The sequence below is a fragment of the Helicoverpa armigera genome, chromosome 10, assembly GCF_030705265.1.
Source record: "Helicoverpa armigera isolate CAAS_96S chromosome 10, ASM3070526v1, whole genome shotgun sequence".
NCBI lineage: Eukaryota > Metazoa > Arthropoda > Insecta > Lepidoptera > Noctuidae > Helicoverpa > Helicoverpa armigera.
The window spans coordinates 5,665,823-5,677,023 of record NC_087129.1 but is presented as its reverse complement, the minus strand read 5'-3'; the positions used below and the strand labels follow the sequence as shown (position 1 = coordinate 5,677,023).

Sequence of the window (11,201 nt, the reverse complement as noted above, 5' to 3'; positions counted from 1 at the left end):
GCTAATAGTCCAATTCAATGTGATATATCATGCGCTCCCCACGCTCTAATCGTGACAATTCCAACCGCGTATTCATCACTCAAACCGAAAGTAACTTGTGTCACCAAACTATCAGATGTCCTATAAATAGATATTACAATTAAGGACATTGTAGCTTCGAAGCAAAAATGAATCCACGGGGCCTCCGCCCCCATAGGTACTCCAAATATAGAGGTGTAGGTAAAAATGTAACAATCACAAAAAGCCTTCTTAGTTTTTATCGCTTGATCGTAAGTTAATAGTTTGGTAAAGGGCACTGCTTACGTATTGATTTCAACCTAACGATAATAGCTAACGTGACGATACAATTCAAACACCAAGTTATTTCTACAACTTTTATTTCGTGCTTCATAAACTTCTAATAGAGAATTCAAATGTCTACCATCTCCTCCATGCGTATAGAATAGGGCACGTCATGCAAGGAGGTCCAGTTGATGGTGTTGGACCTCGCCACAATGTCGCCCACGAGCTGGTCACGGAATTCTTGCCAGCGACGTTCTGAGACAAAACTTTGAAACAACTGCCGCTTTGTTGGTATCTATAACAAGAAAAAACGGATTTAAAACTTAAAGCTCTTGATCGTGAACTGATAAGCCATTCACTTCACTTTCTTCAATGCAAATACCTCGGGGTAATTTACATGCCTTTCCCAAGGGCATCAGTATGTAGGTAATGGTAATCTAGATTTACAGTAAAGTTGCTAACGGCACACTCGGTAACAGTTTATTTTGCATCTAACTTAATACCATCTAAAACAATTTTCATTTTGAAATCAAGAATGGCGGAATACCCTTTTCCTGATTTAATTACCTTCTTTTCAAGGAAGTGTTGTATGCGCGACCAGATGTTTGCTGTGTTCCGTTGCAGCAGCCACATCTTAGGCATCAACATACAGTCAACTGGAGTTACTGCAACAATCCTACGATCTCGCATATTCTCGCCGAAACCAAACGTTGAGCCGGGGTAAAACTTGCACACCTACGAAGAAATGAAAAGAAAAAAAAATGAAACGTTTTACAAATATGGAACAAACAAAACTTTCCCAAAAATAAAAACCAGAGTAACCTGCATAAAATAGGTTTTAATATTCAGTTTCAAAGGGGGGTGCTGCACGCTGAACCTGCAATTCACAAATCGTATGTTAATAAAGATCCATCAATGTAATAGGAAAAACATGTGTGGTAAAGCTTGCAAGGTATACCTTACGGACTCGCGATGTTGTTCAGAAGGATGCATCAACACTTCAGATTTGACCGACTGGCGACGGTCATCCGAGGCTTCTTCAGCATTTTCTTCAGGAATGGTTTCAGGCACAGCTGGGCTTGCATTCGATCCAGCTGCTGGAACGTCCGGGGCCACTCTCTCCTCTGGTATAATTTGTATACTATCTCGTTTAGTCATAGAACTGGATCTGTTTTTAATGTCCCGCAAAAGACTTTCTGCGCGTTTCGATCCTGATCGACTTGAAGACATATCCGAGGTGTCAGACTGCATCATATATTTAGTTTTATCTTTATAAGCACCAAAATATTTTGTATCTAAATCCTGCTCACTTTCTTCTTTAGGGACCTATAAAAAGTTAACTGTCAATATTATCTTAGTTCTAGGATACGATGATCTAGTTGCAAGTAATGTATGTATAATTGAACCATACATATGGATCGTAAAGAGAGTAAGACGTATGTCCGCAACCCGTGTGGACCGAGATTTGGAGGGTCTCAATCATCTGACATTGGCCTGACAAGATGAAGTAAATAAAGTTGGGAATGCCACAGCCGTCTCCCAATATTATGTCGTTTGCATTGTATGTCTTCATTTTTGCAACGATGCATCCTTCACGACTCGCTACCTGGAAAATAAAATAACATTTTTTTAGAACTTTCAATATGAAATTACTAATTACAAATATACGTACAATTATTTTAAAATTTAATTTATTTACTTATCACAGTGTCACTGTAAACAGCTGATGAAACGGATTGAAATGAAATTAGCACCGGAGATGGAAGGTGCTCCTACTGTGCAGGGTTTTTTTAAGGTTTTAATTAAGTCATTACCGAGTTCGAATACTTTTACAAAATAACAACATTCATACTTTCTATTGCCACCAAAATAACTTTTGCCCCTACGAGTAGGTATTTACCTCATCGAGTGCATCAAAGTAACTGAACGCGGACATGGCACGCCGAACTTCATCCCACTGCTTCTGCACGGACGCTTGGAGCACATTCTTGAAGTCTTCCTTCATCAAAGCTAACAATTCGCAGTGACCTAGTGAAGATATGCGGTTATTCGGATAACGTCCACGGACGAACTGTGGCGGGCAAATTTTACATTCCAGAGCTCAGTTGTTACCAAGTAACGAAGTTTGATCGATAGTCCCATCGCACTTTAGTGCACAAATTATTCCTTTTTTGTTATGAATATTAAAATAGGGCTTTATGCAATAAGATATAATCTTCACAGCTAACTCGCTTTTCTAAGGCATACTATGAAAGGTAGGTATAAATTATAAATATTTTAGGAGACTAGATTCCTCAGAAGTGACTTTGTCTCTTGATGATGAACTAAAAAAAAATCTACACATACCGAAATCTGTACCTACTCAAAATTAATATTGTGTTTCTAACCAACAGTTGTACACGTAGCCGTCCTAGGGATATTATGCAACAAGGACACTTCTCCGAACATGTCGCCCGGGTGCATGATACCGATGTCCACAGACACGTACTGCTGCAGCAACTCATCGAAGATCATCTGGCTGACCGTGACGTCACCCGTCACGATGAAGTACAGCGCAGAAGCATCGTGATGTTGACGGACTATAACGCGGTTTGGACCGTAGTACTTGAAATACGTTACCGCTGCCAACTTCTTTTTAACATGCTGAGAAGGCAATTAAAAACTCATTTTAACTTTTTTATTAAGAAAATAAAGTGCTACAAATAAGTGTTATGTTTGTTGACCCTTACGTTAGGATACCGCTTAAAACATTTCAGTCCGCCAATGATGCGGTAAATATACTTTTTCTCAGTGTCTGTCCTGTCACAGTTAGGCTTGTTCAGAAGCGCTTTATCCTGAAAATAGTGCTCGATTGTAAGTATTAGATTAAATTTTCTTAGGTAGACATCGGATCGGCAATCGGTTTAACAAGAAACTGAATTGATGATGTTCTTCAGACAAGATTGACATACATAATTGAACTTCATGTCTAAACTAAACTAAATGAATGGGATATGAAACTTATAAACAAATATATTTTCTAACATTTATATTCAAAAGGCGTTTCTTCTTCGCCTTCCCGCGGACGGCCTGAGCGACTCTCCTCTTCACATCTTCCACGCCCTCGTATTGGTCAGCCGCTTCTATCAGCCAGTAGCAGTTGGCCATCACCATGCGTCCTACTGCTTTAAAACGGCACTTGGCCCGAAACTTACGTCTCATGATCTCTTCGGGATCCTAAATGGGAAAGTTGAAAGGGAAATGAGAAAAATAACAGATCTGATAACGGAACCTTATTAATTCTGATTATTTAAGTAGTGGACAGTTACCTACTTGGTGCTTCTAATACCTTAGGAAGTAAAGTGTTATGATATCTAATACCTTAGCATTCCGTTGTATACCTATGGCTTACAAAGTTACCAGCCTCAGACAAGAGACATTGATGGCGAGCCAAATACAGCAATTACTAGGTACAGTAACAGACAGTAAGTACTTAGGTAAATTTTACCATTTCTTTTTGCTCCCTCGCTGCCCTTGTTGCAGATGCCATGTTTGTAAACTACTTACAACTACTTAAACTAATAAACAATTTAATAAAAATGTAATTATGAAGATCCTGTAGAATGTAGAAAAATCTCAATGTTTGCAATCAATGTCAATGTCACAAAAAATTTTGGAACCACTGTCAAAGTTTTTGAACTGTGTAAAAAGAGTTCCAACTCAAATAGTTCAATCTGTTTCTGAAATCAAGTAGGTTGGTATTCCTCGAAATTTTACCTAGACACATACATATAGGAATTTTATAGGTTCCGTTGGTAGTTTTGACTCCCCGAAACGAATGTTCTTACCATTTTTTTTTTCAATTTAAGATGCTTTTCAATGTTCTAATTGATGTTGGATGTGGGTTATTTTTGAACGGTCAAGAAGCTAGAAGCTACATCCACTTCAAATCGTATGTAAACACATCAGCTGGGCTCCCGACGACAAGGCTCGTCGAATGCTATTCGAGGAAATATATCAACTTAAGTGTAAGAAGCATTTCTTAGTAGGTACCTATATCAATTTCGTCATTGGTGTTGGAGGATAAGGCACACGAGTGCCTAAGTCAAGTCGTTGAAACTAGCATCGTGGTGTCTTCTAACATAACCAATCCTGATAATTGAACAGCCATCTGCAGAAGGTAATTTGGAAAAAGACCGTGCAGGTACTTATGGTACCTAAACCAATTTGGACTTCCAAATGAGCTTCAGTACCTATATTTGAAATGAATTTGAATGGGTTTGTTAAAAAAATAAAAAACAAGAAAGCCACTCACAAATAAGCCCATTAAAAACCCGTGCCATCTTCTAATTTTGAAAACCTGCTAATTTCGTCATAAATTCAGTTTCCTGAATTAATGATTTATACCTATAGCATCACCTTTGAGCATCACTGATCATAGGATCATAGGCTGACATCAGTTTGACTATTGCAAGGGCACCCACCTGACTTTTTCCTCTTATTACATAGTTAACTCCTTATGGCTACTTATTACTTATGGCATAGCAGTTTTTCATCGAAGCCCCCTCCAGCGCAATGCCTACAGTTATAGCGTATCTAATATTCCCTAAAATATCTAATAACAAGGAAACTTAGTTTAAAACAGTAACATAGCGTCACGTCACAATATCCTTCTGTCATCAGGTATTCCAGAAGATTATGATGACTTATAAAGGAAGGAGGTTTATTAGGAAACCTCGCCTCCTATAGTCGCCGTAACCAAAGTCGCAATAGAACCTTCAAATAACATTCATAATTCGCAATGGAACATACTGATAAGAACTGTGAACCTATTAAGTGACCCTACAAAGATGCAAATTAATTAATTTATTTTCAGTTAAAATCAGAAGTTCAAAGCAGAGTCATCTATCAGAATGTTCATGTATCAACAAATATAGTCAGCCATAATGTCAGCCATACATTCACTTAATTTTAATGTTTGAGTGCGAGGGCGCCACTGTCGCACCAGCAAAGCTTGTTTGCTTCACGGTCAAAATCGACAACAAGCAAATAATTAAATACATTCTCCTGCATTATCCATTATCATAATGACAGTGACCACACTTTTGTAATACATGAGATAGACTACATATACTACAATTTGTTTAAACTGTTGTATGTTTAATAAAAATTACTGAAATATAAAAAAAAACTGACTAAAAAGCGAATAACACCAACAGACCATATTTTTAATCTGTGATCGTGAATTAACAGTTTTTGACATTACGTATTTGACAGAATCGTCGGCATATTTCTAACTTGGCTTGGTGTTTTCAAAACCCTTTTGTCGCTTTTATTACAGCCTCAATCGGTCGAATCCTAATTAAATCTACGTATTAGTAAGCTTGTTTACGTACTACACACAATCAAAATGGTAAGTCTATTGAGGATTCAGAAGTGTGGTTATTGTTTACTACAAAAGATCTAACACGATGACTACAATGATTTCAGAGTTTCGGACTGCCTCCACTGAAAGTAAAGCCTGAACATGTCAGCAATATCAAGCCACAGGAAGGCCCGTTTGGTGTGCCTAGCCCGCTCGTGGCAGGTCTGGCTGCCACCAAGTCTAAACTGGGCATGTCACATCCAATAGAAATCTCTGAGAGGAATGTAAGTTGCATGTACTCAATAAAGAGAACCTTACTATTATTAAATGAACCGACAAATTGTATGATCCACTGTTCCCATCCCAAACATTTATATAGCAGTAAATTGCTTTGTGTTTTGATACCATGACTTGTCAATTTCACACAGATAGTCTTCCAATATAACCATCTTGAAAAAAATATGTTTTGCTTTCAGTATCATTTAAATCAGGAGAAAATGAACATGGCTATGCTCCGCAACATCCAGGGACTGCATGCTCCACTCAAACTGACCATGGAAATGAAGTTTACCAGCAAGGTAGGTTTACTATATTATGAATCTCTCATAATTAAAAAGCAATTATTATATATATATATATTATATAGACTTCACTGTGCAGATACTGTTTATAAACATGCAGGGATGTCTGCGTGGCTCAAAGTTGGCCTATCAAAACGACGGGCCTTGTGTTTGATCTCTTTTCAATTATGTTGGGATAGGATCCCATTCTATTTTAAGCTTGAGAAAATAAGGAGAATACATCTGTATCTGTAGCACTTCAGCATTCTTTAACGTCTTGTGTAAAGAACAAAGTACATTTCAGCATTTTGTTGCTGAAATCCATATACCTAATTATTTTCAAATATTGTGATAATATAAACTGTGGATGTGATACTTCTACTAAGGGAATGAAGTGGTTTGAAGATCATCCAGTCACCCATAAATAGATTAGGTGATTAAATTGCAAAAGATATAATCTGTAAGCTATAAAAATAATAACTTTTGAAGCAAGATTTATTATTTGTAGTCTTTCACCTGAAATCATGTGTATTATAACAGTACGTAATGATGTACAAAACAACAAATGTCACTTTTTATATTTCAGGTTGGTCACCTTCCATTCCTTCAGAGATCTAACTTCCAGCATGATGTGCTGACTGCCAAACACTTGGATATTGGCTTCGAAGACATTCTGAACACTCCAGAACTGTGTGAAGTTGCCGGCCAGCCTCATGCTGTGGTAGAAAGGTCGCTCGGAATACTGTGAACTTTTTAGTTTAGGTTTGTGTAATGTACTTCTGATTTTTAATAAAAGGTTATTCTGATTTTATTGTTGTCATTCCTATTTCGCCTCCCAAATAACTTAAAACTGAGAATAATTTTTTTTAAAAGCTGTATTCACATTTAATCAAAGTTATATCTTACAAAGATATTCAACAGTATTTCAGTGCTTTACAATATCAAGGATTCTAAGTTTACATATTTTCTTGACCTCATTGATGCCAGTAATAATTTCTTGTTCTTGTGAATTATTGTATCTACTTTGCAATCCTTCAATTATGGACTGCACCTTGTTCTCCCGCGCGCAAATGATGAATGGAAAACCGAACTTGAGTTTGTATCTGAAAAATATAGTTAAAACTAAAAATATAAAGGAAATAGAGTGTAAGTTCTCCCAAAAAGCATTTTTCTGTTTTCGTAGCTAAGTTTGTATAGTAGTCGATAGATGGCAGCTTTGTACACGTTAGAGCAAAATCACTTGCTAGAATGGCAAACCAGATGGCGCTGGTAACCACTATCACATGTAGAACACAAACAGTTCATCATGCAATGAAAAAACTATGCCTACCCGCATATACGAAAATTAGAGTAGCATGCTTTTTACGTTACAATTAAGTTTGTACCCTTGCAATACTAGAATTAAAGATAGGCGTTTTACTTTGGATCTTGCCGTTCGTAAATAGTAAGTACCTACCTATGTATTATGTAGGTATAGCAAAACAGACTGACCGTATTTCTTTCATATCTAAAGTTTGTGCCTAAGTTACGCACAACTTTACAAGAGATGATAATATTAATCTATCCTTCTATTCTAGGTATACTTGAGGAAACATTGTTTTGTTTGTTTGTTCCCGATTTAAAAAACTATCTAACTGTTTGGAAGCTAGACTATCCCCGAGTAACATGCTATAGGTACCTATATTTTATCCAACAACGGAAGAAGTTCCCCCGGGACGCGTGTGAAACTGCTGGTTGTGTACCTAGTATCTATATCCTTAGAAACTAAATAGGTACCTATGTAGTAAACTTAGATACCGTTGGTTGCTTTCATCCATAACTCGCTTCTGTTCCGCCGTGAGTCCGTCCAGCCCTGCAGCGCGTTGTTCCCCTGCAGACTCCGGGGTCAGTTCCCCGCGTGCAGCCAACCGCCCTGCTAAGTCAGGGTGCAGCTTCAAAATTACTACTTTATCTGAAAACATTATTGTAGGTAAAACATCGATAAGCTCTAAGAAATAATGCCCATAGATTTGTAAGTATGGAGTTTTTAGGGTTTATGTAGGGTGTCCAAAAATCTATAGGTACTTACTATTAAGTAAAAGCATTTGCATAGAAGAACCTGTACCTAAACGTTAATTTTGTTCAAAATACGAGTGCTCACCTGCTAAACTAATATCATCTAAATATGATTGGAACGCATCACAAAGCGCTGTTACATCTTGGAAAGGTCGCTTTTTCTTAACTTCAACGGCAGCATCAGTGCATAGTTCAATTACATTTCCGAAAACAGACTCAAACTGTTCGTCACTCAAAGAATTAACTTCAGAAATACTTATTGGCAGAGGAAAGGACGCCATTTGTGAGGGCTACGTATTAGCGTCACAACAAACGCCGGACAACTGTGTTATCTGTTCTACTATCGGGCGACGTAGTTACGGGTCATTATGAGATCAACTCATGTCAAATATCTTGATGTGTTTACTACTTACTAACTATATAAATATTTGTAAGTCATTTACCTCATAGACGATATCTATCGATGTTGTTTCAATAGACGGTTCTAGTCTACAAGCACTAATTGGTATTATGAAGAATCTCCAATCTCTGAATTTACAGAACCGCCACCATATCGCCACCTCAATATCAAAGCCAATTAGCCGTAGGTCTAGAGTCTAGATCACCATAAATATGAAGTTTTTGATAAAGTTCCAATAAACTAAATCTATATTTTCACAAAAAAGAAGCTTAAAACTAGTAAAGGGCGTGCCCCGTTTGCTAGAAGGCATCTCGGGCAATTATTGAGTATCATACACACATACTTACTACATGATCATTATTACCTACCTGTAGGTTCATAAGCTTTTTCAACAAAGTAGGTAACTTAGTCCTCAAATCCCAACTCCATGTGACATACTTACATATTCTCCCATTTCGCTAAAGGTTCACACCGAATCGTCCCCGAGCGTACGAACATCTAAATCGTTTCGTAAAGAGAAACAAAAGCGACATTTATGTGTCAGTTCTGGGAGCTCGGGCACGGCTCGAATAAATGTGAGGGCGAATAAGCGCGAAAATGCGCGAATAAAGTGGAATAAATCAGTGTAGTCGCGTTGACGGGTGGTGTCGCTAACGAGCCCTGGGGGAGAGCTGCCGCGCTGTCGCCCGCGACAAATGGCCGCCAGGGAGATGTCTTGTCTCACAACCCGCACTCCATTACAACACCGACTGTGGTAACCAGGATTTATTTTCTGCATGTGTGCTTAAAATGTGTGTGGATATGTTGCTTGTGGCTAAACAGAATTAGTGACTTAAAGATTCATGAAATTTATCAAATTCAAAAGATTTCTTACACCCAAATTGTTTGATTCCTTATAAAAACAATATAAGTAGTTTTGTATGTTTTAACGTTCGACACAAAATATACTTATTACTGGGAAGTTTTAAAGGTACCTAACCTTTAAAACTTCCCAGGCGAAACTGGCAAGATGTGATTTTTTACTAATGTCAGTTTCGGTGATATTGTTGATATTTCGATTTTTGTCATGCATGGTCACCCTACAAAGTATGAATGCGTTCCGTTTTAATAGCAATTTGAAATTTGATTCCGCTGCCGGTTGTTTAATTATATTTTCGCAATGCAAATTATTTACAAACTAAAAAAAATACAACGAACTTGGTAGGCAAAACTTTTACTGTATCAGAGTAGGTATTTCTTCTTATACTAATTAGGTAGGTACTAAATTGTTAAGACACACGGGCCCATTGATCCTAGGGTTAAACAAAGCTCGTCGTGGTCGGTACGTCGATGTACCTATGGCATTGTATGAGTCATAGAGAGTTTGTGTGTCCTGGCTGACATTTGAATATTTTTGGCAGTCCTTGCGGGTAAGCAAAAGCCTGGAACCTGACAACCAGTCTCAGTCTCAAAATGAGCCTAGGGTATCTGGATGCCCAGGAGCCCGATTTCCCTAAGTTAATAATGTCAAAAGTCAAAATCGAATAGAAATTGAATCGCAATATGATGGCAATAGGTAGCAGTTTTAACCATATCGAGCATTCTGCTACTAATAAAAGACCAATCGTAATCCAACGACATTCGATTGATATTTGCGATTGGTCTGCTATTTTGGTGATTTTGGTCTATACTTGGTAAATCATTTGCTGACAGATTCATTACTGAATGACAGAAAAGGATAAAAACGTTTATTTCAAAGAAAATATAGCGGAATGCCACATATGTACGCTTCAATCGTAATTGAGTCGCGATTGGATCTCAGTCGAATGTGAATCGCATGTCGCTTAAGTAAAATTAGGAGAATCTGGACCCAGGTTGTTGGTCTTCTCCTTCTTCTTAGCGTTTATCCCGTCTTGTGACGGGGTCCGCTTTCCGTATCTTCTTCTTCCACTTCGCTCTTTCCTGGACATCTTCCTCTTTGAATTCTCAGATTTCCATGTCTTTCTTTACGGCACTCAACCACCGCAGTTTTGGCCTGCCTCTGCGCCTTTGACCGCGGTCACCAACCCGCGGGTTGGTGTGAGATGTAAACCGATGGATAGTCTCACGCAGCTGCATGGTAGTTAGTTCGAGGTTAGGCAGATGATGATGAGAACGTTAAAGGTACGGTTTTATTTAATTTCTTAATAGCTCACAATTTACTGTAGCAATTCACGAATAGGTGGCTAAATAATTAGTAAAAATATTCGTGACGATTGTAAATACCATAGTAAATAAATAAGTTTGTACTCACGTAGCAGGTACAAATGGTACATAACATAAAGAAACAAAACATAACTAAGTATGCAACTATAGGTATCTAAACAGGATCCTCTCTGCGATGTGCCTGCGCCATGTAAAATAGGTAAATTGTGTAGGCACTAGGCAAGTGTCTACCCGTACCTAGGTACATTAAATGCACTTCAATCACTATAAGATTTATCGAAGTGTAGTCATGCCTCCACAGATTGCTGACGCAAAAAGACGGATTGGCCGTCCGAATCTAATTTTCAAGGACTGTTTTTGTGAGCGTGATATTATG

General features: G+C 37.9%; 3 protein-coding genes across 3 annotated transcripts; 1 reads left to right on the top strand and 2 right to left on the bottom strand.

Moving 5' to 3' along the window:
- Positions 1-360: 360 nt before the first annotated feature.
- Positions 361-3,837, bottom strand: LOC110377313 (uncharacterized). Its single transcript, XM_049841008.2, has 10 exons — positions 3,770-3,837; positions 3,307-3,498; positions 3,012-3,116; positions 2,670-2,925; positions 2,183-2,310; positions 1,694-1,888; positions 1,241-1,608; positions 1,105-1,159; positions 850-1,017; positions 361-577 (listed from the first exon to the last, which is right to left on the bottom strand). The coding sequence occupies exons 1-10, from the start codon at positions 3,809-3,811 to the stop codon at positions 410-412; spliced, it is 1,677 nt and encodes a 558-aa protein (XP_049696965.1). The 5' UTR covers positions 3,812-3,837; the 3' UTR covers positions 361-409.
- Positions 3,838-5,513: 1,676 nt separating this feature from the next.
- LOC110377324 (proteasome maturation protein) lies at positions 5,514-6,992 on the top strand. The gene is made up of 4 exons (XM_049840940.2): positions 5,514-5,674; positions 5,752-5,910; positions 6,103-6,204; positions 6,773-6,992. Exons 1-4 carry the CDS (start codon positions 5,672-5,674, stop codon positions 6,932-6,934), a joined length of 426 nt encoding a protein of 141 aa, XP_049696897.1. The 5' UTR covers positions 5,514-5,671; the 3' UTR covers positions 6,935-6,992.
- A 51-nt stretch (positions 6,993-7,043) lies between these two features.
- LOC110377325 (2-oxo-4-hydroxy-4-carboxy-5-ureidoimidazoline decarboxylase) lies at positions 7,044-8,570 on the bottom strand. Its single transcript, XM_021336170.3, has 3 exons — positions 8,327-8,570; positions 7,984-8,137; positions 7,044-7,289 (listed from the first exon to the last, which is right to left on the bottom strand). The coding sequence occupies exons 1-3, from the start codon at positions 8,520-8,522 to the stop codon at positions 7,112-7,114; spliced, it is 528 nt and encodes a 175-aa protein (XP_021191845.3). The 5' UTR covers positions 8,523-8,570; the 3' UTR covers positions 7,044-7,111.
- Positions 8,571-11,201: the final 2,631 nt, after the last annotated feature.

What these genes read in the sequence shown, in the direction of transcription:
- LOC110377313 (XM_049841008.2), bottom strand. Translation starts at nt 3,811, where the DNA reads ATGGCATCTGCAACAAGGGCAGCGAGGGAGCAAAAAGAAATG. An exon ending in GTTTTAAGCGGTATCCTAAC is followed by an intron (nt 2,926 to 3,011) that starts GTAAGGGTCAAC and finishes TTGCCTTCTCAG; the next exon opens with CATGTTAAAAAGAAGTTGGC. An exon ending in GGCTACGTGTACAACTGTTG is followed by an intron (nt 2,311 to 2,669) that starts GTTAGAAACACA and finishes TATCTTCACTAG; the next exon opens with GTCACTGCGAATTGTTAGCT.
- LOC110377324 (XM_049840940.2), top strand. An exon ending in TAGAAATCTCTGAGAGGAAT is followed by an intron (nt 5,911 to 6,102) that starts GTAAGTTGCATG and finishes TTTTGCTTTCAG; the next exon opens with TATCATTTAAATCAGGAGAA. An exon ending in AAATGAAGTTTACCAGCAAG is followed by an intron (nt 6,205 to 6,772) that starts GTAGGTTTACTA and finishes TTTATATTTCAG; the next exon opens with GTTGGTCACCTTCCATTCCT.
- LOC110377325 (XM_021336170.3), bottom strand. Translation starts at nt 8,522, where the DNA reads ATGGCGTCCTTTCCTCTGCCAATAAGTATTTCTGAAGTTAATTCTTTG. An exon ending in AGATGATATTAGTTTAGCAG is followed by an intron (nt 8,138 to 8,326) that starts GTGAGCACTCGT and finishes TAATGTTTTCAG; the next exon opens with ATAAAGTAGTAATTTTGAAG. An exon ending in ATGGATGAAAGCAACCAACG is followed by an intron (nt 7,290 to 7,983) that starts GTATCTAAGTTT and finishes TATATTTTTCAG; the next exon opens with ATACAAACTCAAGTTCGGTT.